The following is a 25,714-nucleotide window of genomic DNA, read 5'->3' as shown; positions in this document are numbered from 1 at the left end:
GGGTCTTAGGCCCTGACGGGGACCCCCCCGGCCTGGAAGTGCTGCCGTTCCCAGTCGCTCATCAGGGCGAAGTGGAGGGGCCGGTGGCAGGAGGAGCAGGAGAGACCCGGGGGGGCTTCGCGGGGGAGTCCCAGGGCCCCCCAACACTCGGACAGGCGGTCTGCGGGGGGGGGACACACACGAGGGGGGGTTAGTGACCCCCACCAGTGCCCTGCCAGCCCTATCCCAGTGCCTCCCAGTGCCCCTCGTGTGTGTCCCCCCGTTGTCCCCATCCCCATGGCCCCCCCGTTTCCCCCATTCCCATGTCCCCCCATCACTCCCATGGCCCCCCATGACCCCCCCCACGTCCCCATCACCCCCACGACCCCCCCCATGTCCCCCCCTACCCCCATGTCCCGATGTCCCCCTGTCCCCTCAACCCCCCCACGTCCCCATCACCTCCATGCCCCCCCATTTCCCCATGTCCCCCATGTCCCCCATTGTCCCCCATCACCCCCTTCTCCCCCTCCATGACCCCCCCATGTCCCCCCCCACCCCAATGACCCCCCATTCCCATGTCCCCCATTGTCCCCCATCACCCCCTTGTCCCCCTCCATGACCCCCCCATGTCCCCATCACCCCCAATGCCCCCCCCAACCCAATGACCCCCCATTCCCATGTCCCCATGTCCCCAACTGTCCCCCCATCACCCCCTTCTCCCCCTCCATGACCCCCCATGTCCCCATCACCCCCCATGGCCCCCCCCAACCCAATGACTCCCCCCATTCCCATGTCCCCAATTGTCCCCCCATCACCCCCTTGCCCCCCCATGACCCCCCCAATGACCCCCCCACCCCCAAATCCCCCATCGCCCCCATCACCCCCTTGTCCCCCCATCACCCCCCATGTCCCCCCACCCCAACGACCCCCCATTCCCATGTCCCCATGTCCCCAATTGTCCCCCCATCACCCCCTTGCCCCCCCATGACCCCCCATGTCCCCCCCCACCCCATGACCCCCCATTCCCATGTCCCCCATTGTCCCCCATCACCCCCTTGTCCCCCTCCATGACCCCCCCATGTCCCCATCACCCCCAATGCCCCCCCCAACCCAATGACCCCCCATTCCCATGTCCCCATGTCCCCAACTGTCCCCCCATCACCCCCTTCTCCCCCTCCATGACCCCCCATGTCCCCATCACCCCCCATGGCCCCCCCCAACCCAATGACCCCCCCATTCCCATGTCCCCAATTGTCCCCCATCACCCCCTTGCCCCCCATGACCCCCCATGTCCCCCCCCACCCCATGACCCCCCATTCCCATGTCCCCATGTCCCCGATTGTCCCCCATCACCCCCTTGCCCCCCCATGACCCCCCATGTCCCCCCCCACCCCATGACCCCCCATTCCCATGTCCCCATGTCCCCGATTGTCCCCCATCACCCCCTTGCCCCCCCATGACCCCCCATGTCCCCCCCCCACCCCATGACCCCCCATTCCCATGTCCCCCATTGTCCTCCATCACCCCCTTGTCCCCCTCCATGACCCCCCCATGTCCCCCCATCACCCCCCATGTCCCCCCACCCCAACGACCCCCCATTCCCATGTCCCCCCATCCCCCATCTGTCCCCTCGTCCCCCCTCCCCATGACACCCCCCCCCCCCCCCCAAAAAAAAACCCCAACCCACCAGCCAAATTCTCCATCATGGGGGGGCTGTGATGGGGGGTGGGCGCCAACCTCAGCACCTCCTGCCCACGGGGGACGGTGGGGTGGTTGATGGCCTGGACGTACAACCCGTGCTCCTCCAACAACCGCCGGCTCAACCGCGTGTTGGCCTCCGCGTCCCCCACCTGCACCCCAAAAAAAAAACCAAAACCCATCAAACACCCCCAAAACCCATAGACACCCCCAAATTTTTCTATATTCCCCCCCAAATTTACCCGGACGGGGACGATGTGGCTGGGACACGGCAAGACGGGCAACCCTCGGTCCCTCAGCAGGAGGCGGAGGTGCTTGGCGTGCCGTTGGTGGGTGCGTCGGAGCACCCCGCCTTCGGGACCCCCCAAAATCCGCAGGGACGCCAAAGCCCCCGCCGCCACCGCCGGCGGTAACGCCGTCGTGAAGATGAAACCGGCCCCCAGCGAACGAACGGCGTCCACCAAAGCGGCGTTGCCGGCGATGTAGCCCCCCACCGAGCCCACCGCCTTTCCTGGGAGAAAGGGGGGGGGGGGGTCAGGGAACCCCAAACCCCCCCTGGAACCCCAAAATCTCCCCCCCCGGACCCCTATAGACCCTCATGGGTTCCCCTTGCAGCCCTTCTGCACCCCTTTGGCCATGGTTTTGTCTGGGGGGGGGGGGTGAGGGGGAAATGGGGGGGTCAGGGAGCACCCAAATCCCCCCTCCCCAATCCCCAAAATCCACCTAGAGCCCTGAAACCCCCCCGGAGCCCCAACACCCCTCATACACCCCAAAATCCCCCTCCAGTGGGGACTTAGGGGGTGCAGGTACCCCACCCCCCCATACACCCCAAAATCCCCCCATACACCCCAAAAATCCCCCTCCAGTGGGGACTTAGGGGGTGCAGACACCCCAAAACCTCCCCATACACCCCAAAATCCCCCCCATACACCCCAAAACCTCCCCATACAACCCAAAATCCCCCCCATACACCCCAAAATTCCCCCATACAGCCCAAAATCCCCCTCCAGTGGAGACTTAGGGGGTGCAGACACCCAAAAACCTCCCCATACACCCCAAAATCCCTCCCATACACCCAAAAATCCCCCCATACACCCCAAAATCCCCCTCCAGTGGGGACTTAGGGGGTGCAGACACCCAAAAATCCCCCCATACACCCCAAAATCCCCCTCCAGTGGGGACTTAGGGGGTGCGGGTACCCCAAAACCTCCCCATACACCCCGAAATCCCCCCCATACACCCCAAAATTCCCCCATACACCCCAAAAATCTCCCTCCAGTGGGGACTTAGGTGGTGCAGACACCCCAAAATCCCCCCATACACCCCAAAACCCCCCATACACCCCAAAAACCTCCGTATACTGCCCCAAATCCCCCTTTTCACCCCCATAAAGGGTTTTTCCCATCCCCCATAGGGGGTCCTAACACCCCCAAAATTTTGGGGGTGCTCACCCAAGGTGCCGGAGACGACGTCGACCTTGTGCGTCACCCCGTCGCGCTCGGCGATGCCGCCCCCCCGCGCCCCGTAGAGCCCCACGGCGTGGACCTCGTCCACGAAGGTCAGCGCCCCGTGGGAGTGGGCTACGTCACACAGCTCTTCCAGGGGGGCGATGGAGCCTGGGGGGGGCAAGAAAGTGGGGTACGGGGATGTAGACCCATCTTTGGGGGGGGATAGGGGCTGGTACCCGCTGTCCCGGGGGGATTTGGGGGGGATTTGGGGGGGATATGGAGTGGTAACCCCCTGTCTGTGGGGATTTGGGGGGGCTAGGGGGGAATTCGGGGGGTTATGGGGGGATCTGGGGGGGGATAGGGACTGGGACCCGCTGTCCTGGGGGGATTTGGGGGGGATATGGAGTGGTAACCCCCTGTCTGGGGGGATTTGGGGGGGCAATGGGGGGTTATAGGGGGATTTGGGGGGGATCTGGGGACTGGTACCTGCTGTCCTGGGGGGATTTGGGGGGGATTTGGGGCAGTATGGGGGGATTTGGGAGGGACATGGGGGGATTTGGGGGGTGATATGGAGTGGTAACCCCCTGTCTGGGGGGATTTGGGGGGGGCAATGGGGGGATTTGGGGGGTTATGGGGGGATTTGGGGGGATTTGGGGGGGTATATGGAGTGGTAACCCCCCGACTGTGGGGATTTGGGGGGGCTAGGGGGGGATTTAGGGGGATACAGACTGGGATCCACTGTCCCAGAGGGATTTGGGGAGATTTGGGGGGGGGCGTGGGAATCCCAGGAGATTTTGGGGGTCTCAGGAGGCCTTGGAGACCCCCCCCAGGAGCTTTTGGAGAACCTCAACAGGTTTTGGGGGGGGGGGGGTGTCTCTGAAGTTTTGGGGAAACTGAGGAGGTTTTGTGGGGGTCTCAGGAGGTTTTGGGGGGTCCCAGGTGGCATTTGGGGATCTCAGAAGGTTTTGTGGGGGGTATCAGGAGGTTTGGGGGGGTCCCAGGTGGCATTTGGGGATCTCAGAAGGTTTTGGGGGGGTATCAGGAGGTTTGGGGGGGTCCCAGGTGGCATTTGGGGATCTCAGAAGGTTTTGGGGGGGTCTCAGGAGGTTTGGGGGGGTCCCAGGTGGCATTTGGGGATCTCAGAAGGTTTTGGGGGGGTCTCAGGAGGTTTGGGGGGGTCCCAGGTGGCATTTGGGGATCTCAGAAGGTTTTGTGGGGGGTATCAGGAGGTTTGGGGGGGTCCCAGGTGGCATTTGGGGATCTCAGAAGGTTTTGGGGGGGTCTCAGGAGGTTTGGGGGGGTCCCAGGTGGCATTTGGGGATCTCAGAAGGTTTTGGGGGGGGTCTCAGGAGGTTTGGGGGGGTCCCAGGTAGTATTTGGGGATCTCAGAAGGTTTTGGGGGGGTCTCAGGAGGTTTGGGGGGGTCCCAGGTGGCATTTGGGGATCTCAGAAGGTTTTGGGGGGGTCTCAGGAGGTTTTGGGGGGTCCCAGGTGGCATTTGGGGATCTCAGAAGGTTTTGGGGGGGTCTCAGGAGGTTTTGGGGGGTCCCAGGTGGCATTTGGGGATCTCAGAAGGTTTTGGGGGGGTCTCAGGAGGTTTGGGGGGGTCCCAGGTAGTATTTGGGGATCTCAGAAGGTTTTGGGGGGGGTCTCAGGAGGTTTTGGAGAACCCCAAGAGGTTTGGGGGGGATCTCAGGAGGTTTTGGGGGGGGTATCAGGAGGTTTTGGGGGTGCGCCACTGACCATCCATGGAATGAACGGACTCGAAGGCGACGATTTTGGGGATCCCGGGGGGGCTGCGCCCCAAAAGTTGATCCAGGTGCTGGGGGTCATTGTGGCGGAAGACGTGTTTGGGGACCCCGCTGCGTCGGATGCCTTGGATCATGGAGGCGTGGTTCCCCTCGTCCGAAAACACCTCGCAACCTATGGGTGGGGGGCACCCAGGTGTCCGGGTGGGGGGACCCCAACATCTGGGGTGCACCCCCACCCCCCCAAACCCATCCATGAGCCCCCCAAGATGTCTGAGCATCTTCCAACCCTCTGGAGATCCCCTTCCCAAGGAGCGGACCAGGAGGTCCTGGGAGATTTTTGGGGTGTCCTGAGAAGTTTTGAGGGGTCTCACGAGGTTTTGAGGAACCCCAAGAGGTTTTGGGGGGTCTCAGGAGGTTTTGAGGGACCCTGGGGGGGGCTGGGGGGATCCCAGGGGGTTTTCTGGGGGAACCCAGAAGGTTTTGAGGAACCTCAAGAGGTTTTGAGGGGTCCCAAGAGGTTTGAGGGGGTCTCAGGAAGTTTTCGGGGATCCCAGGAGATTTTTTGGGGATCTTAGGAGGTTTTGAGGAACCCCAAGAGGTTTTGGGGGTCTCAGGAGGCCTTGAAGACCCCCCAGGAGGTTTTGGGGGGGGGTCTCTCAGGAGCTTTTGGAGAACCTCGACAGGTTTTGGGGGTCTTGAGGTTTGGGGGGGATCTCAGGAGGCTTGGGGAGCTGCTAAAAGGCTTTTTACGTTCCCAAGAGGGTTCTTGGGGCTCCCAAGAAGCTTTTTGGGGGTTCCCATGAGGTTTTGGGGGTCCCAAGAGGTTTTTGGGGTTCTCATGAGGCTTTTTTTGAAGTCCCAAGAGTTTTTTTGGGAGTCCCGTGAGGTTATGAAGAACCTCAAGAGGTTTGGAGGAACCCAGGAGGTTTGGGGGGCTCCCAAGATTTTTTTGGGATCCCATGAAGCTTTTTTGGGGCTCCCAAGAGTTTTTTTGGTTCCCATGAGTTTTTTGGTCTCCCAAAAGCTTTTTGGGGTTCCTATGAGGTTTTGAGGGGGGCTCCCAAGAGGATTTTTGGGGGTCCCGTGAGGTTATGAAGAACCTCAAGAGGTTTGAAGGAACCCAGGAGGTTTGAGGGGCTCCCAAGATTTTTTTGGGATCCCATGAAGCTTTTTTGGGGCTCCCAAGAGTTTTTTTGGGTTCCCATGAGCTTTTTGGTCTCCCAAAAGCTTTTTGGGGTTCCTATGAGGTTTTTGGGGGGGCTCCCAAGAGGATTTTTGGGGGTCCCATGAGGTTATGAAGAACCTCAAGAGGTTTGGAGGAACGCAGGAGGTTTGGGGAGCTCCCAAGAGGTTTTTTGGGTGTCCCAAGAGTTTTTTTGAGATCCCATGAGGTTTTTTGGGGTCCCATGAGTTTCGGGGGTCCCGACTCCCGCCGTACCTGGTAGGATTCGCGCCAAGGTGGCCAGGGCGGTGTCGTTGGCGGCGAAGCAGGAGGAGAAGAGGACGGCGCGGGGTTGACGGTGCAGCCGGGCCAGCGCCCGTTCCAGCGCCCCGTGCAGCGGTGACGTCCCCCCGATATTGCGGGTACCCCCGGACCCCAAACCGTGGGCCACCAACGCCGCCCTATGGGAACCCAGCGGTGTTGGGGTGGGGGCACTGGGAGGGAACTGGAGGGGGGAACTGGGGAGGGGGAGCATTGGGGGGGGGATTTGGGTCAACCAGGGGGGTCTTTGGTGGTCTTTGGGGGTCCCAGGGGATGTTTGAGGTCCCCAGGGGATATTTGGGGGATCCCAGGGGGGTATTTGGAGGACTCTGGGGGGTATTTGAGTCCCCAGGGGGGGATTTAGGGCTCCCAGGGGGGTCTTTGGGGGTCCCAAGGGGGTCCCAGGGGGTATTTGAGGTCCCAGGGGGATATTTGGGGGATCCCAGGGGGGTATTTGGGGGGTCCTGAGGGGGTATTTGAGTCTCCAGGGGGGGATTTAGGGGTCCCAGGGGGGTCTTTGGGGGTGCCAAGGGGGTCCCAGGGGGTATTTGAGGTCCCAGGGGGATATTTGGGGGATCCCAGGGGGGTATTTGGGGGGTGCTGAGGGGGTATTTGAGTCTCCAGGGGGGGATTTAGGGGTCCCAGGGGGGTCTTTGGCGGTCCCAAGGGGGTCCCAGGGGGTATTTGAGGTCCCAGGGGGATATTTGGGGGATCCCAGGGGGGTATTTGGGGGGTCCTGAGGGGGTATTTGAGTCTCCAGGGGGGGATTTAGGGTCCCAGGGGGGTCTTTGGGGGTCCCAAGGGGGTCCCAGGGGGTATTTGAGGTCCCAGGGGGATATTTGGGGGGTCCTGGGGGGATATTTGGGGGGTCCTGAGGGGGATATTTGGGGGATCCCAGGCGGGTCTATGGGGGTCTTTGGGGGTCCCAAGGGGGTATTTGAGGTCTCGGGGGGTATATGGGGGTGCCAGGGGGGTATTTCGGGGTGCCGGGGGTGTACTGGGGGTTATTTGGGGTCCCAGGGAGGGTATTTGGGGGCGTTAGGGTCCTGGGGGGGGGTCTGGGGGTTATTTGGGTTCCTAGGGGGGGTTATTTGGGGTCAGGGGGGCTGGGGGTTATTTGGGGTCCCAGGTGGGTTATTTGGGGTCTGGGGGGGGTTGGGGGTTATTTGGGGTCCCAGGGGGGTTATTTGGGGTCTGGGGGTTATTTGGGGTCCCAGGGAGGTTATTTGGGGTCTGGGGGGGTGGTGGGTTTTTTGGGGGGTCCCAGGGGGTTTATTTGGGGTCTGGGGGTTATTTGGGGTCCCAGGGGGGTTATTTGGGGTCTGGGGGGGCCCTGGGGTGTACGGGGGTCCCGGAGGGGTGTTTTGGGGGTACAGACCTGGCGGCTCGGATGACTTCGGGGTGCCGGCTCATGCCCAGGTAGTCGTTGGAGCACCAGAGCTGGAGGGGGCGGGGGGGGGACCCCGTGATTCCCATGGGGGGGGCGTCCGCCCTGCGCCCCACGGCCGTGAACACCCGGTAAGTGTGGGTGCGGCGTAACCCCGCCAGGCGACCCCCAAAAACCGCCTCGTAGGGGAAAGCGTCCTCTGGGGAAGAAAGGGGAGACCCCCTGGGTTATGGTGGGGCACCCCAAATCCCCCCCCCCATGCACCCAGCCCCCCCATCGCACCCTGAACCACCCCCCCCCCGGCTGCCTGCCCTGCTATGGGACCTATAGACACCCCAAATCTGCCCTGGGTACCCCCAAAATCCTTCTGCGCCCCCATAGGCACCCCAACAGGTCTGTGCCCCCCCCATATTCACCCCACAGGCTTATCACCCCCTATATCCCCCCCCGAGCCCCCCCAGACCTTCCTGACCCCCTATACTGAGCCTATACCCCCAACACCCCCTATATCCCCCCAGAGCCCCCCCAATTGCCCCCAGCCCCCCCAAACTCACCCTATACCCCCCAAATACCCCTATACTGACCCTATACCCTCCCTATAGCCACCCCCAGAGCCCCCCCAGACCTTCCTACTCCCCTATACAGACCCTATATGCCCCCCCAGCCCCCCCAAATTCACCCTATACCCCCCCAGCCCCTCTAACTCCCCTATACTGACCTGATACCCCCCTGACACCCCCTTTATTCCCCCCCCAGCGCCCCCCCAGACCTTCCTACTCCCCTATACGGACCCTATATGTCCCCCAGCCCCCCCAAGTCCCCCCCCAGCTCCCCCAGATTCACCCTATACCCCCCCAGCCCCTCTAACTCCCCTATACTGACCTGATACCCCCCTGACACCCCCCTTATCCCCCCCCCAGTGCCCCCCCAGACCTTCCTACTCCCGTATACGGACCCTATATGTCCCCCAGCCCCCCCAAATCCCCCCCCAGCCCCCCCAAACCCCCCCTCACCGGGCAGGTTATCATCCAGCCGTCGGTCGGGGGTCTCTTCGGGGGTCTCGTCCAGCTCCAGCAGCCAATCCAGGGGGGCTGGGGGGGGGTCAAAAGTCACCCAGACCCCTGGGTTCCCCCCCAAGTTGGGGATGGGGGTGGGGGGGGGTGGATGGGGGGGTGGGGGGTGTTCCCCCCCCAAATCCCTTACCTGGTTCGGGGGGGGCAACGTCCTCCTGCATTTCGGGGGCGGCGCGTTGGACGAAGGGGGGGCCCCCCCCTAGTTCCATGAAGGGGCAATGGGGTCCCGTGGAGGAGTCACCTGCAATGGGGGGGGGGGTGTTTTAGGGGCCCCAGCCCTAAAATTAAGGGGGGGGGGGGGAAGAAGAGGGGGGGGTGTCCTCAGGGGGTACCTGGACGGGGTCGGGGGGGGGCAGTGGCCAAGGCTCGGGCCAGCCAGGGGTGACGAGCCAGGATGGGGCAGCGGAGGAGAGCGGCCATGGTGCTGTGAGGAGACGACACAGGAGATTTTTTGGGGGGGGGGCCATCATGCCCCCCCCCCCCAAAAAAACCTGCCCCCACCCACCCCATAATCAGCCTCACCCGGACGCTGGGTCCCCTTTTCAGGGGGTGGGGGGTTGGGTGGGGTGCCTGGATGCCTGGGTCTTTTTTTTGGGGGGGGGGAATGGGTGTGGGCCCCCCCCACCCTGGGCCTTATCAGTCCCCAACACCTGGTGCTGGTCGGACCCCGTGACACCCCCCTGGGGTGCGGAGGGGGGGGACCCAGGTGTCTGGGCCCTATAGATTACACACACACACACACAACTGGGGGGGGTCCCCAAACCCCCCCCCAGAGGACCCAGGCATCTGGGCCCCATAGATTCCCCCCCCAACCTACTTGGGGGTCCTGAATCCCCCCCCAAGAGGATCCAGGCCCCATAGATCCCCTCCCCCACCCCACTTGGGGGTCTCCAACCCCCCCCCAGAGGATCCGGGCCCCATAGATCCCATGCCCTGGCCCACTTGGGGGTCCTGAACCCCCCCCCCAGAGGGCCCAGGCATTTGGGCCCCATAGATTCCCCCCCACCCCACTTGGGGGTCTCCAACCCCCCTCCAGAGGATCCGGGCCCCATAGATCCCACCCCACTTGGGGGTCTCCAACCCCCCCCCAGAGGATCCGGGCCCCATAGATCCCACCCCCCCACCCCACTTGGGGGTCCTGAACCCCCCCAGAGGATCCAGGCCCCATAGATCCCACCCCCCCACCCCACTTGGGGGTCTCCAACCCCCCCCCAGAGGATCCGGGCCCCATAGATCCCACCCCCCCACCCCACTTGGGGGTCCTGAACCCCCCCAGAGGATCTGGGCCCCATAGATCCCACCCCCCACCCCACTTGGGGGTCTCCAACCCCCCCCCAGAGGATCCGGGCCCCATAGATCCCACCCCCCCACCCCACTTGGGGGTCCTGAACCCCCCCAGAGGATCCGGGCCCCATAGATCCCACCCCCCCACCCCACTTGGGGGTCCTGAACCCCCCCAGAGGATCCGGGCCCCATAGATCCCACCCCCCCACCCCACTTGGGGGTCCTGAACCCCCCCAGAGGATCCGGGCCCCATAGATCCCACCCCCCCACCCCACTTGGGGGTCCTGAACCCCCCCAGAGGATCCGGGCCCCATAGATCCCACCCCCCCACCCCACTTGGGGGTCCTGAACCCCCCCAGAGGATCCGGGCCCCATAGATCCCACCCCCCCACCCCACTTGGGGGTCCTGAACCCCCCCAGAGGATCCGGGCCCCATAGATCCCACCCCCCCACCCCACTTGGGGGTCCTGAACCCCCCCAGAGGATCCGGGCCCCATAGATCCCATGCCCTGGCCCACTTGGGAGTCGTCCCCCCCCCAGAGGACCCTGACATCCAGGCCCTATAGATCCCCCCCCCCAACCTACTTGGGGGTCCCCACCCCCCCCCCCCCAGGCATCCAGCCCCACTGCACCCCACACCCCCCTGACCCACTTGGGGGTCCCCAGCCCCCCCAAAGACCCTCCCCCCGCCCCAGCCCCACAGACCTGTTGACCTGCACTGAGGACGAACAACCAGCACTGGGGGCCCCCCCAAACCGGGCCCCCCCCTAAAACCCCGATAAGGCCCCAGGGCGGGGCGGGGTGGGGCGGGGCACCACACCCAGAGGCTCCTCCCCCCGCAGCCTCCCCTGTGGACTCAATGCTGGTGTCTCCCTCCACCCCCCCCCCCCCCCCCCAGGGCTCCCCTAATCCCCCAGGCCCCCCCCAAAACTCCCCCCCTCTGGCCCTTTAAGAAGGGGCGGAGCCTAGCGGATGGGCGCGGCCAACGGGGCGGTGGGCGGGGAGGCCGTTTGAGTGGCAGCGCTAGGGGCGGGGCTAGCCGGGGGAGGAGGGTGGTGTCTCGCAGAGGGTGTGGGCGGGGTTCGGAGGGGGGCGTGGTTGCGAGGGGGGCGTGGTTACGGAGGGGGCGTGGTTACGGAGGGGGCGTGGCCTAGAGGCGGGCGGTGGGAGCGGGGCCATGTTCTCCCGCGGGTCCCGGCGGCGGCGATCGGCGCGATCCGTGAGGGCCCGGGGGGGTCCCGGGGGTCCCTGAAGGGCTGGGGGGGGTCCGAGGGGGTCCCTCAGGGGCTGGGGGGGGGATTTTGAGGCCGGAGGGGTCTCTGAGGGGGTGGGAGGCCGAGGAGGGGGGGGTCTGTGGGGCAGGAGAGGCTCGGGGGGGGCTGTGGGGCAGGAGGGGGGGGCAGGAGGGGGCTGTGGGGCAGGAGGGGGCTTTAAGGGGGGGCTGTGGGGCAGGTGGAGGTTTAGGGGGGCTATGGGGCAGGAGGGAGCTATGGGGGGGCTGTAGGGCAAGAGTGGGCTGTGGGGGAGGAGAGGCTCTGAGGGGGGGCCGTGGGGTGGGAGAGGCTCGGGGGGGGCTGCGGGGCAGGAGGGGGCTCTAAGGGGGGCACGGGGGGGGCTATGGGGCAGGAGGGGCTCTTGAGGAGGATCTGTGGGGCAGCTCCCACAATCCCTTGCTCTCACCTCCCACAATCCTTTGCGGGCCCCCCCCGGGGGCACCCCAACCCATTCTCCCCCTTTTTCACCCCCATAATGGGGGGGGGCAAAACCACAACACCCTCCAGGGGTCTCTCCTCTCCACCCCCCCCCCCCCCACCATTTCAGGGGGCGTCCTCCAACTTTTGGGGGGGTCCTCCAACCCCTCCCAGCCCTCCAGGGGCCCCAGACACCCCCTGTTATGATGGTTTTGGGGTGACACCCCCCCCCGTGTGTGTCATTCCCCCCCCCAAAACAGCCCTCCGAGACGGAAGACCCCGACCGGGGGCAGCCATGCCAGGCCTGCGGGGATCAGTGTCCCGGCTTCCTCGTACACGGATGGAGGTAAGGGGGGAAAAAAGGAGGGGGGGCGGCTGGTTGGATTTTTGGGGTGCCCCCCACCCCACCTCACCGTGTTTTCTCTCTCCCCGACCCCCCCCCCCCCAGGAAGATCTGCCAGCATTGCAAGTGCCCGCGGGGGGAGCACGCGGCCGGGGGGGTCCCCGTGGACTTGGAACGGTTGATGTGTCGCCTGGTCTCCGATTTTCACCCGCACCCCGTTTCCGACGACGATTCGGGGTGCGCCCCCGAGGAATACGCTTGGGCCCCCCCCGGGCTCAAACCTGAGCAGGTAACCACCCCCCCAAGGACCCCCCAAAACCCCACAGCTTGTGGGGACCCCCCCCCATATAGCCCTGATCCCCCCATAGAGCTCTGACACCCCCATATACCTTTGACCCCCCCCAGGGGCCCCCCCAGACCCCACAGCTTTTGGGGACACCCCCCTGTACCCCCCCAAAATTGCCCCACCCCTGGGGACCCCCCCAATGCCATGTACCCCCCCCAATACCCCAATTATGGGGACCCCCCCAACCCACCCCATTGCCCCCTGCCTGTGAGGCCCCGCCCCCCATGGCTGGCCCCGCCCCCTGGCCCTCAGAGCCCCGCCCCCTGGCCCACTGGTGGCTCTGCCCCCTTCTGGTGTGGCTCCGCCCCCCCTTGGCTCCACCCCCCTCCAAGCCCAGCCTGGCTGAGGGACTTGTCACTCATACAGAGTCTCTGCCCATTGGACCAAGCCCCGCCCACCACTCCGAGCCCCGCCCACCGCTCCAAACCTTTCCTTGTGTAGCCCCTTGCCCCCACACAAAGCCACGCCCACCAGACCGAGCCCCGCCCATCCAAGCCACGCCCACCCCCTAAGCCCTGCCCACCTCTCCAAGCCTTTCCCCATGGAGCCCCTTGCCCACTTTGAAGCCCCGCCCACTGCTTCAAGCCACGCCCACCTCTCTGAGCCCCGCCCACCCCCTAAGCCCCTCCCACGAGCCCCGCCCACCCCTCCAAGCCTTCCCCCCTGCAGCCCCTTGCCCCCAAGCCAAGCTTTGCCCTCCCCGCCCCGCCCCATGGCAGACCCCGCCCCTCTGGGGCCCCACCCCAGTAGGCCACGCCCCACCCACTCAGGCCCCGCCCCCCAGGTGTCACAGTTCTTCAGCTGCCTGCCGGAGGAGAAGGTGCCGTACCTCAACAGCCCCGGGGAGCGGTACCGGGTGCGACAGCTCCTGCACCAGCTGCCCCCCCACGACAGCGAGGTGGGGGGCTCGGGGGGGGCCTCAGGGAGCTGGGGAGGTTTTGGGGGGGGGCTCGAAGGGGTTTTGGGGGGATTTAGGGGGGGTTGGGGGAGGTTCAGGGGGCTGGGGTGGTTGTGGGGAGGGCTTGAGGGGGTTTTGGGGGGGTTTAAGGGGGATTCAGGGGGCTGGGGGGGCTCGAGGGAGTTTTGGGGGAGTTTAGGGTGGTCTGGGGGGGCCTCAGGGGGCTGGGGAGGTTTTGGGGGGGGCTTGAAGGGGTTTTGGGGGGGTTTGGGGGAGGTTCAGGGGGCTGGGGTGGTTTTGGGGAGGGCTTGAGGGGGTTTTGGGAGGGTTAGGGGGGATTCAGGGGGCTGGGGAGGTTTTGGGGGGGCTCGAGGGAGTTTTGGGGGAGTTTAGGGTGGTCTGGGGGGGCCTCAGGGGGCTGGGGAGGTTTCGGGGGGGCTCGAGGGAGTTTTGGGGGAGTTTAGGGGGGTTTGGGGGAGGTTCAGGAGGCTGGGGTGGTTTTGGGGAGGGCTTGAGGGGGTTTTGGGGGGGGTTGGGGGGATTCAGGGGGCTGGGGAGATTTTGGGGGGGCTCAGGGGGGTTTAGGGGGGATTCAGGGGGCTGGGGAGGTTTTGGGGGGTTTTGGGGGATCTGGGGGCTTTCAGGGGGCTTGGGGGGGTCAGGGGGGTTTGAGTGGGATTGGGGGGTTTGGGGGGATTCAGGGTGTGGGGGGTCAGGGAGGTTTGGGGGGAATTTGGGGGGCTCAGGGTGCTTGTGGGGTGTCTTCTGGGGTATTTGGGTGCTGGGGGGGTCTCCTGGGGCTGTTGGGGTGTCTGGGGGGGATCAGGGGTTTGGGGGGGGATTACAGGGCCGTTTTGGGGCCATTCCGGGCTATTTGGGGGCGGCATCTCAGGGCCATTTTGGGACCATCCTGGCCCACTCTGGGGGCCAATTTTGGGGTGTCTGACCCCCCCAAATCCCCCCCCCCCCCCAGCCTCAATACTGCAATGCCCTGGATGAATCGGAACGTCGGGAATTAAAACTCTTCGCCCAACAACGCAAACGTGAAAATTTGGGGAGGGGGAACGCTCGCCCCTTCCCCCTCACCATCACTGGGGCCATCTGCCAGCAGGTACCAGGGCGGGGGGGGTGTCCCCAAAAATATGGGCAGGGGGGGAAGGCCCCCCCCCCCCCCCCCCCCAAAAAAAAATGCTGACGGGGTGTTTTCGTCAACAGTGCGGTCGGCAAATCGCCGGCGGAGAGATGGCGGTGTTCGCCGGGCGCGCCGGGCACGGCGCTTGTTGGCATCCCCAGTGTTTCCAGTGTTCCCAGTGCGGGGAGTTACTGGTCGACCTGATTTATTTTTATCAAGACGGGCGGATTTATTGCGGGAGGCATCACGCCGAGACCCGGCGACCCCGGTGTCAGGCGTGCGATGAGGTATGGGGGGAGCTATAGGGGGTGTGTGGGGGGGTGCCTATAGGGTGGGAGATGTTCGTATAGGGCGGGAAATGGTTTTATGGGGCGGGAAAGGCTCTTATGGGGTGTGAAATGCTCCTATAGGGCTCAGGATGCTCTTACGGTGTGCAAAAGGCATCTATAGGGTGCAAAAGACTCTTGTGAAGCGCAAAACAGGGTTATAGAGTGTCAATATGCTCCTATAGGGTGTCAAAAAACTCTTAGAGGGTGCACGAGGCTCCTATGGGGCATCAAAATGAGTCTATAAGGTGTCAGAATGTGCTTACAGAGTGTCGCAGTGCTCCTATAGGGTGCAGAATGCTGCTGTAGGGTTTCAAAACATGTTTATGGGGTGTAAAAGGTTCCTTAAGGGTGTTGAAATGCAGATATAGGGTGTCAAAATGTGCTTATGGGGTGCAGAAGGCTCCTATAGGGTGTCAGAGCGCTCCTATAGGGTGCAGAATGCTTCTATAGGACGTTGAAACGCAGATATAGAGCATCGAAACATGGTTATGGGATGCAGAAGGCTCGTGTACGGTGCCAAAACACTCCTATAGGGTGTAGAAGATTCCTATAGTGTCAAAACGCAGTTGTAGAGCATCGAAACATTCTTACGGGGCGTCAGAGGTTCTTATAGAGTGTCGAAACGGTCCTGTAGGATGCAGAAAGGGTGTTGAAATGCGGATATAAGGCGTTGAAACAGGCTTATAGAAGGCAGGAGACTCCTATAGGTTGCAGAAAGCTTCTATAAAGTGTTGAAATGCAGATATAGGGCATCGAAATGTGCTTGTGGAGTGCAGAGGGCTCCTATAAACTGTCAAAATGCAGTTATAGAGCATCAAAATGTCCTTGGGGGTGCAGAACGCTCCTATAGCATGTTGAAACACTCCTATAGGATCCAGAAGGTTTTTACAGAGCGTTAAAATGCAGCTATAGAGCATCAAAATGTCCTTATGGAGCGCAGAACGCTCCTATAGAGCGTCTAAACAGTCCTATAGGGCGCTAAAATCCTCCCATAGGGTTTGACCCCTATAGACACCCCCCCATACGTGTCTCTCCCCCCCCCCCTCCATAGATCATCTTTGCGGCGCGGTGCACGGAGGCGGAGGGTCGGCACTGGCACCTCCGGCACTTCTGCTGCTTCGAGTGCGAGGGGCCGCTGGGGGGGCGACGCTACCTCCTGCGCCACGGCCGCCCCTATTGCCCCCCCTGCTACCAGGCTCGGCACGCTCACTACTGCGACGCCTGCGGGGACCCCATCGGTGAGTTTGGGGGGGACCTTGGGGTCTCCAGGGGGTCCCCAGGGCTCCCAAGGGGGGATATGGGGTGAGCTGGGGGGATTTGGGGTGGTCCCAGGGGGTCCCCAGGGCTCCCCAGGGGGATTCAGGGGGAGCTGGAGGGATTTGGGGGATCCCAGGGGGTCTCCAAGGGGATTCAGAGGGAGCCAGGGAGGATTCAGGGGGAGCTGGGGGGATTTGGGGGATCCCAGGGGGTCTCCAAGGGAATTCAGAGGGAGCCAGGGAGGATTCAGGGGGAGCTGGGAGGATTCGGGGGATCCCAGGGGGTCTCCAGGGGGTCCCCAGGGCTCCCAAGAGGGGATATGGGGTGAGCTGGGGGGATTTGGGGTGGTCCCAGGGGGTTTCTATGGGCTCCCCAGGGAGATTCAGGGGGAGCTGGAGGGATTTGGGGGATCCCAGGGGGTCTCCAAGGGAATTCAGAGGGAGCCAGGGAGGATTCAGGGGGAGCTGGGGGGATTTGGGGGATCCCAGGGGGTCTCCAAGGGAATTCAGAGGGAGCCAGGGAGGATTCAGGGGGAGCTGGGGGGATTTGGGGGATCCCAGGGGGTCTCCAAGGGAATTCAGAGGGAGCCAGGGAGGATTCAGGGGGAGCTGGGAGGATTCGGGGGATCCCAGGGGGTCTCCAGGGGGTCCCCAGGGCTCCCAAGGGGGGATATGGGGTGAGCTGGGGGGATTTGGGGTGGTCCCAGGGGGTTTCTACGGGCTCCCCAGGGGGATTCAGGGGGAGCTGGAGGGATTTGGGGGATCCCAGGGGGTCTCCAAGGGAATTCAGAGGGAGCCAGGGAGGATTCAGGGGGAGCTGGGGGGATTTGGGGGATCCCAGGGGGTCTCCAAGGGGATTCAGAGGGAGCCAGGGAGGATTCAGGGGGAGCTGGGGGGATTTGGGGGATCCCAGGGGGTCTCCAAGGGAATTCAGAGGGAGCCAGGGAGGATTCAGGGGGAGCTGGGAGGATTCGGGGGATCCCAGGGGGTCTCCAGGGGGTCCCCAGGGCTCCCAAGGGGGGATATGGGGTGAGCTGGGGGGATTTGGGGTGGTCCCAGGGGGTTTCTATGGGCTCCCCAGGGGGATTCAGGGGGAGCTGGAGGGATTTGGGGGATCCCAGGGGGTCTCCAAGGGAATTCAGAGGGAGCCAGGGAGGATTCAGGGGGAGCTGGGGGGATTTGGGGGATCCCAGGGGGTCTCCAAGGGAATTCAGAGGGAGCCAGGGAGGATTCAGGGGGAGCTGGGGGGATTTGGGGGATCCCAGGGGGTCTCCGAGGGAATTCAGAGGGAGCCAGGGAGGATTCAGGGGGAGCTGGGAGGATTCGGGGGATCCCAGGGGGTCTCCAGGGGGTCCCCAGGGCTCCCAAGGGGGGATATGGGGTGAGCTGGGGGGATTTGGGGTGGTCCCAGGGGGTTTCTACGGGCTCCCCAGGGGGATTCAGGGGGAGCTGGAGGGATTTGGGGGATCCCAGGGGGTCTCCAAGGGAATTCAGAGGGAGCCAGGGAGGATTCAGGGGGAGCTGGGGGGATTTGGGGGATCCCAGGGGGTCTCCAAGGGAATTCAGAGGGAGCCAGGGAGGATTCAGGGGGAGCTGGGGGGATTTGGGGGATCCCAGGGGGTCTCCAAGGGAATTCAGAGGGAGCCAGGGAGGATTCAGGGGGAGCTGGGAGGATTCGGGGGATCCCAGGGGGTCTCCAGGGGGTCCCCAGGGCTCCCAAGGGGGGATATGGGGTGAGCTGGGGGGATTTGGGGTGGTCCCAGGGGGTTTCTATGGGCTCCCCAGGGGGATTCAGGGGGAGCTGGAGGGATTTGGGGGATCCCAGGGGGTCTCCAAGGGAATTCAGAGGGAGCCAGGGAGGATTCAGGGGGAGCTGGGGGGATTTGGGGGATCCCAGGGGGTCTCCAAGGGAATTCAGAGGGAGCCAGGGAGGATTCAGGGGGAGCTGGGGGGATTTGGGGGATCCCAGGGGGTCTCCGAGGGAATTCAGAGGGAGCCAGGGAGGATTCAGGGGGAGCTGGGAGGATTCGGGGGATCCCAGGGGGTCTCCAGGGGGTCCCCAGGGCTCCCAAGGGGGGATATGGGGTGAGCTGGGGGGATTTGGGGTGGTCCCAGGGGGTTTCTACGGGCTCCCCAGGGGGATTCAGGGGGAGCTGGAGGGATTTGGGGGATCCCAGGGGGTCTCCAAGGGAATTCAGAGGGAGCCAGGGAGGATTCAGGGGGAGCTGGGGGGATTTGGGGGATCCCAGGGGGTCTCCAAGGGAATTCAGAGGGAGCCAGGGAGGATTCAGGGGGAGCTGGGGGGATTTGGGGGATCCCAGGGGGTCTCCAAGGGAATTCAGAGGGAGCCAGGGAGGATTCAGGGGGAGCTGGGAGGATTCGGGGGATCCCAGGGGGTCTCCAGGGGGTCCCCAGGGCTCCCAAGGGGGGATATGGGGTGAGCTGGGGGGATTTGGGGTGGTCCCAGGGGGTTTCTATGGGCTCCCCAGGGGGATTCAGGGGGAGCTGGAGGGATTTGGGGGATCCCAGGGGGTCTCCAAGGGAATTCAGAGGGAGCCAGGGAGGATTCAGGGGGAGCTGGGGGGATTTGGGGGATCCCAGGGGGTCTCCAAGGGAATTCAGAGGGAGCCAGGGAGGATTCAGGGGGAGCTGGGGGGATTTGGGGGATCCCAGGGGGTCTCCAAGGGAATTCAGAGGGAGCCAGGGAGGATTCAGGGGGAGCTGGGAGGATTCGGGGGATCCCAGGGGGTCTCCAGGGGGTCCCCAGGGCTCCCAAGGGGGGATATGGGGTGAGCTGGGGGGATTTGGGGTGGTCCCAGGGGGTTTCTACGGGCTCCCCAGGGGGATTCAGGGGGAGCTGGAGGGATTTGGGGGATCCCAGGGGGTCTCCAAGGGAATTCAGAGGGAGCCAGGGAGGATTCAGGGGGAGCTGGGGGGATTTGGGGGATCCCAGGGGGTCTCCAAGGGAATTCAGAGGGAGCCAGGGAGGATTCAGGGGGAGCTGGGGGGATTTGGGGGATCCCAGGGGGTCTCCAAGGGAATTCAGAGGGAGCCAGGGAGGATTCAGGGGGAGCTGGGAGGATTCGGGGGATCCCAGGGGGTCTCCAGGGGGTCCCCAGGGCTCCCAAGGGGGGATATGGGGTGAGCTGGGGGGATTTGGGGTGGTCCCAGGGGGTTTCTATGGGCTCCCCAGGGGGATTCAGGGGGAGCTGGAGGGATTTGGGGGATCCCAGGGGGTCTCCAAGGGAATTCAGAGGGAGCCAGGGAGGATTCAGGGGGAGCTGGGGGGATTTGGGGGATCCCAGGGGGTCTCCAAGGGAATTCAGAGGGAGCCAGGGAGGATTCAGGGGGAGCTGGGGGGATTTGGGGGATCCCAGGGGGTCTCCAAGGGAATTCAGAGGGAGCCAGGGAGGATTCAGGGGGAGCTGGGAGGATTCGGGGGATCCCAGGGGGTCTCCAGGGGGTCCCCAGGGCTCCCAAGGGGGGATATGGGGTGAGCTGGGGGGATTTGGGGTGGTCCCAGGGGGTTTCTACGGGCTCCCCAGGGGGATTCAGGGGGAGCTGGAGGGATTTGGGGGATCCCAGGGGGTCTCCAAGGGAATTCAGAGGGAGCCAGGGAGGATTCAGGGGGAGCTGGGGGGATTTGGGGGATCCCAGGGGGTCTCCAAGGGGATTCAGAGGGAGCCAGGGAGGATTCAGGGGGAGCTGGGAGGATTCGGGGGATCCCAGGGGGTCTCCAAGGGGATTCAGAGGGAATCAGGGGCAGCTGGGGGACTTCAGGGGGTCCCAGGGGGTCCCAAGGGCTCCCCAAGGGGATTCAGGGGGAGCTGGGAGGATTCGGGGGATCCCAGGGGGTCTCCAAGGGGATTCAGGGGGATTCAGGGGCAGCTGGGGGACTTCAGGGGGTCCCAGGGGGTCTCCAAGGGGATTCAGAGGGAATCAGGGGCAGCTGGGGGACTTCAGGGGGTCCCAGGGGGTCTCCAAGGGCTCCCCAAGGGGATTCAGGGGGAGCCAGGGAGGATTCAGGGGGAGCTGGGAGGATTCAGGGGGTCCCAGGGGGTCTCTAAGGGCTCCCCAGGGGGAATTTGGGGGGAGCCAGAGGGAATTCAGGGTGAGTTGGGGGGCTTCAGGAGGTCTCCGTGAGGTCCCTAGAGGGATTCAGGGGGAGCCAGGGGGGCTTCAGGGGGTCCCCAGGGGTCTCTGGGGTGTCCCCAAAGGGCTTCAGGGGGTCCCCAGGAGGAGCCGGAGGGATTCAGGGGTCCCCAAATGGGATTCACGTGATCCCAGGGGGTCTTCCAGGGCTCCCCAAGGGCTCTCCGGGGGTCCCCAAGGGGGAGACGGGGGGACCCAGGGGGGATCCAAGGGGTCTCCAGGGGGTCCCAGTGGGACCCTGGGGGTTCCAGGGGGTCTCCAAGGGGAATTCAGGGGGATTCAGGGGTCTCCAGGGGGTCCCCAAGGCGAATCCAGGATTCCCAAGGGAATCCAGGGATCTGCTATGGGTCCGAGGGTCCCGCCGTGGGTCCGAGAGACCCCCCAAACCCCATGCATTCAGGGAGGGGGGGGGGGGGGAGAACCAGGGTGCAGCCCCCCCCCCCCCAGCAGCATCCCGAAGGCTCACAGCATCTTTCTAGGGTGCTGCCCTCTTTGCGCACCCCGCTGTGGGTCCGAGCCCCCCCGCTGTGGGTCCGAGCCCCCCCGCTGTGGGTCCGAGCCCCTCTTTTTGTGTCGTGTCCCCCCCCCCCCAAGGGCTGGAGCAGGGGCAGATGGCGTACGAGGGGCAACACTGGCACGCGCTGCCCGGCTGCTTCTGCTGCGCTGCCTGCGGTCGCTCGCTGCTGGGGCTGCCCTTCCTCCCCCGGGGGGGGCAACTCTTCTGTTCCCGGCTTTGCGCCCAGGGACCCCCCCCGACCCCCCGTGCCCCCTCAGCCCGGCGTTCCTGGGGAGGGGGACCCCCAGCCGGTAAGAAATGGGAGAGAATGCTTGGAGGGGCTGGGGAGGGGGAGTGGGAGAGTTGGGGGGGGGCGGTGGGAGGGTCTTAGGGGGTGCTGGGGGCTATTGGGGGCCACTGGGAGGGTCTTGGGGGATTCTGGGAGAATTTGGGGGGGCACTGGGAGGGTCTTGGGAGGTACTGGGAGGGTCTTGGGGGGTGCTGGGAGGGTCTTGGGGGACACTGGGGGCCATTGGGAGGCACTGGGAGGGTCTCGGGGGGCACTGGGAGAGTCTTGGGGGGTGCTGGGAGGGTCTTGGGGGCACTGGGCCATTGGGAGACACTGGGAGGGTCTTGGGGGGGCGCTGGGAGGGTCTCGGGGGGCACTGGGAGAGTCTTGGGGAGCACTGGGAGGGTCTTGGGGGATTCTGGGAGAATTTGGGGAGCACTGGGAGGGTCTTGGGGGGCACTGGGAGGGTCTTGGGGGGTGCTGGGGGCTATTGGGGGCCACTGGGAGGGTCTTGGGGGATTCTGGGAGAATTTGGGGGGGCACTGGGAGGGTCTTGGGGGGCACTGGGAGGGTCTTGGGGGGTGCTGGGAGGGTCTTGTGGCATTCTGGGAGAATTTGGGGGGCACTGGGAGGGTCTTGGGGGATTCTGGGAGAATTTGGGGGGGCACTGGGGCCACTGGGGAGCACTGGGAGGGTCTTGGGGGGGCGCTGGGAGGCTCTTGGGGGCCACTGGGGGCCACTGGGAGGCACTGGGAGGGTCTCGGGGGGTGCTGGGAGGGTCTTGGGGGGCACTGGGGCCATTGGGAGACACTGGGAGGGTCTTGAGGGGCGCTGGGAGGGTCTTGGGGGACACTGGAGGCCATTGGGAGGCACTGGGAGGGTCTTGGGGGGTGCTGGGAGGGTCTTGGGGGACACTGGAGGCCATTGGGAGGCACTGGGAGGGTCTTGGGGGGTGCTGGGGGCTATTGGGGGGCACTGGGAGGGTCTTGGGGGATTCTGGGAGAATTTGGGGAGCACTGGGAGGGTCTTGGGGGGTGCTGGGAGGGTCTTGGGGGGCGCTGGGGGCTATTGGGGGGCACTGGGAGGGTCTTGGGGGATTCTGGGAGAATTTGGGGGGGCACTGGGAGGGTCTTGGGGGCACTGGGAGGGTCTTGGGGGGTGCTGGGAGGGTCTTGTGGCATTCTGGGAGAATTTGGGGGGCACTGGGAGGGTCTTGGGGGATTCTGGGAGAATTTGGGGGGGCACTGGGGCCACTGGGGAGCACTGGGAGGGTCTTGGGGGGGCGCTGGGAGGCTCTTGGGGGACACTGGGGGCCACTGGGAGGCACTGGGAGGGTCTCGGGGGGTGCTGGGAGGGTCTTGGGGGGCACTGGGGCCTTTGGGAGACACTGGGAGGGTCTTGAGGGGCGCTGGGAGGGTCTTGGGGGACACTGGAGGCCATTGGGAGGCACTGGGAGGGTCTTGGGGGGTGCTGGGGGCTATTGGGGGGCACTGGGAGGGTCTTGGGGGATTCTGGGAGAATTTGGGGAGCACTGGGAGGGTCTTGGGGGGCACTGGGAGGGTCTTGGGGGGTGCTGGGAGGGTCTTGTGGCATTCTGGGAGAATTTGGGGGGCACTGGGAGGGTCTTGGGGGATTCTGGGAGAATTTGGGGGGGCACTGGGGCCACTGGGGAGCACTGGGAGGGTCTTGGGGGGGCGCTGGGAGGCTCTTGGGGGCCACTGGGGGCCACTGGGAGGCACTGGGAGGGTCTCGGGGGGTGCTGGGAGGGTCTTGGGGGGCACTGGGGCCATTGGGAGACACTGGGAGGGTCTTGGGGGGCGCTGGGAGGGTCTTGGGGGACACTGGGGGCCATTGGGAGACACTGGGAGGGTCTTGGGGGGGCGCTGGGAGGGTCTCGGGGGGCACTGGGAGAGTCTTGGGGAGCACTGGGAGGGTCTTGGGGGGTGCTGGGGGCTATTGGGGGGCACTGGGAGGGTCTTGGGGGGTGCTGGGAGGGTCTTGTGGCATTCTGGGAGAATTTGGGGGGCACTGGGAGGGTCTTGGGGGATTCTGGGAGAATTTGGGGGGGCACTGGGGCCACTGGGGAGCACTGGGAGGGTCTTGGGGGGGCGCTGGGAGGCTCTTGGGGGACACTGGGGGCCACTGGGAGGCACTGGGAGGGTCTCGGGGGGTGCTGGGAGGGTCTTGGGGGACACTGGAGGCCATTGGGAGGCACTGGGAGGGTCTTGGGGGGTGCTGGGGGCTATTGGGGGGCACTGGGAGGGTCTTGGGGGATTCTGGGAGAATTTGGGGAGCACTGGGAGGGTCTTGGGGGGCACTGGGAGGGTCTTGGGGGGTGCTGGGAGGGTCTTGGGGGGCGCTGGGGGCTATTGGGGGGCACTGGGAGGGTCTTGGGGGATTCTGGGAGAATCTGGGGGGGGCGCTGGGGCCATTGGGAGACACTGGGAGGGTCTCGGGGGGCGCTGGGAGGGTCTCGGGGGGCACTGGGAGAGTCTTGGGGAGCACTGGGAGGGTCTTGGGGGGTGCTGGGGGCTATTGGGGGGCACTGGGAGGGTCTTGTGGGATTCTGGGAGAATCTGGGGGGGGCACTGGGGCCATTGGGAGGCACTGGGAGAGTCTTGGGGAGCACTGGGAGGGTCTTGGGGGATTCTGGGAGAATTTGGGGAGCACTGGGAGGGTCTTGGGGGGCACTGGGAGGGTCTTGGGGGGTCCTGGGGGCTATTGGGGGGCACTGGGAGGGTCTTGGGGGGTGCTGGGGGCTATTGGGGGCCACTGGGAGGGTCTTGTGGGATTCTGGGAGAATCTGGGGGGGGCACTGGGGCCATTGGGAGGCACTGGGAGGGTCTTGGGGGGGCGCTGGGAGAATCTGGGGGGGCACTGGGGGCCATTGGGAGGCACTGGGAGGGTCTTGGGGGGGGGCACTGGGCGTATTGGGGAGGCGCTGGGAGCACTGGGGGGCACTGAGAGAGACGTGGGGGGCATTGGGGGGTTACTGGGAGGTACTGGGGAGTTACTGGGAGCACTGGGGGGGCCGCTGGGCGCCCCCCTCACCTCCCCCCTCGCCCCCAGGCCCGGAGCCCCGTTTCCGCCGGGGGGGTCCCCACCGTCACTCCATGCCCGAACTGGGGGCCGCCGCCCTGCCCCGCCCCTCCCCCGCCCCCCCCCGCCACCCCTCCCCCCCCCCGCCCGCCGCCCCTCCCCCCGCGTCACCTTCCGCGACCCCCCCCCCGACCCCGACCCCCACGGGGGGGACCCAGGAATCCCCCCGGGACCCCCCGCCACCCCCCTCCGCCCCCCCTTTCCGACCACGGCCTCATCCTGGGGGGGGGGGCGGTGGCGGAGGGGGGGCCGCCCCCGCTGGCCTTCCTCCTCCTCCTCCTCCTCCTCCTCCTCGGACGACGGGCTCTTCCTGGGGGAGCCCATCCCCCTCCCCCCCCCAGTTGCGCCCCCCCGGGCCCCCCCCGACCCCCCCCCGGCACCCCCCGGCGGCCCCCCCGCGACCGCGGCTGCCTCCTGGCCTGACCCCCCCCCCCCCCCCCCCCGGCGGGCGACCTCTGACCTCGGGCGGCGACCCCTGACCTCCGCTGCGGCCTCCGACCTGCGCTTGACCTCTACCGGCGACCTCTGACCTCTGCCTGACCTCCGCTGTGGCCTTTGACCTCTGCCAGTGACCTCTGACCTCTGGCGAGGCCGTTGACCCGTGCCCGACTCTGCTGGTGACCTCTGACCTCCGCTGTGGCCTTTGACCTCTGGCAGTGATCTCTGACCTCCGACGCGGCCTTCGACCTCTGACCTCTGCCAGCAACCTTTGACCTTTCCCACAACCTCCGGCCCTCTTCCACGACCTGCGACCTCGCGCGTGACCTCTGACCTCTGCCTCGCTTGCGGGGCGACCTCTGACCTCCCCACGCCCACCTTTGACCCTTTGGCACCTCTGACTTCGTGGCGACCTCCGACCTCACCCGGGGCACCTGCTTGGCGCTGACCCTTGACCTTTGACCCCACCCCGCGGGCCCCTGGGACCTTTGACCTCTGCCCTGAGGTCGTACCTTCCGCTCGGGACCTTGACCTCTGACCTTTGCACACCGCTAAGCACTTTTGACCTCTGACCTTTCGCCTCAGGGGTCCGGGAACCCCTGACCTCTCGGTGTGGGTGTGACCTTTTGCACTTTGACCCCTGCTGCCCTCTGCCTTGCCCCTCCCCCCCGCTTCCTGCTGCGACCTTCCTCAGGGACCTTTGACCTCGGCACTGTGACCTCTGCCCTCACGGCGACCTCTGACCCCGGGGCGGGGCGCGCAGCTTTAATAAAGGGGCAGCGCCTCCTTGATGACATCACGGCCCCCATGACCTCGCAGGTAGGGCCCCCCCCCCGACCATGACGTCATCGCCGGGCGATGACATCACCGCGCACCCCCCGCAACTCCAAAAACGGGGTTGAAAAACTTCTTAAATAGGGGATTTGCCCCAAAATGGGGGGGGGGGGGGGGGATGACACCCCCCAGTTCCTGGTGTCGCTGGTGTCACTGGTGTCACTGGTGGAGCTCTGCCCCCCCGGGGGGGTTCTTGGGGCGGCAGCTGGGAGGGGTCCTCGACGAAGGGGCTCGCTGGGGGGGCAGGGGGAGGTAAGGGGGGCCCCCCCAAACCCTGACCCCCCCCCCCCGGACCCCACCCAAACCCT

General features: G+C 65.4%; 2 protein-coding genes across 2 annotated transcripts; one reads left to right on the top strand and one right to left on the bottom strand.

Moving 5' to 3' along the window:
- Positions 1-5: 5 nt before the first annotated feature.
- On the bottom strand, positions 6-10,953 carry LOC138684218 (5-aminolevulinate synthase, erythroid-specific, mitochondrial-like). Its single transcript, XM_069777925.1, has 11 exons — positions 10,809-10,953; positions 9,152-9,243; positions 8,950-9,060; positions 8,760-8,837; positions 7,738-7,945; positions 6,315-6,499; positions 4,869-5,048; positions 3,129-3,293; positions 1,920-2,188; positions 1,667-1,829; positions 6-160 (listed from the first exon to the last, which is right to left on the bottom strand). Exons 2-11 carry the CDS (start codon positions 9,237-9,239, stop codon positions 6-8), a joined length of 1,602 nt encoding a protein of 533 aa, XP_069634026.1. The 5' UTR covers positions 9,240-9,243; positions 10,809-10,953.
- Positions 10,954-11,253: 300 nt separating this feature from the next.
- PRICKLE3 (prickle planar cell polarity protein 3) lies at positions 11,254-24,259 on the top strand (the record flags this gene model as incomplete). Its single annotated transcript, XM_069777926.1, has 9 exons — positions 11,254-11,322; positions 12,055-12,140; positions 12,243-12,426; positions 13,268-13,381; positions 14,355-14,492; positions 14,597-14,800; positions 15,894-16,080; positions 20,845-21,057; positions 24,105-24,259. Coding segments are annotated over exons 1-9 (1,323 nt in total), but the record flags the coding sequence as incomplete, so codon positions are not given.
- Between the last annotated feature and the right edge of the window lie 1,455 nt (positions 24,260-25,714).

Source organism: Haliaeetus albicilla, unplaced genomic scaffold, assembly GCF_947461875.1.
Source record: "Haliaeetus albicilla unplaced genomic scaffold, bHalAlb1.1 scaffold_201, whole genome shotgun sequence".
NCBI lineage: Eukaryota > Metazoa > Chordata > Aves > Accipitriformes > Accipitridae > Haliaeetus > Haliaeetus albicilla.
This window is presented reverse-complemented; position numbering and strand designations above follow the sequence as displayed.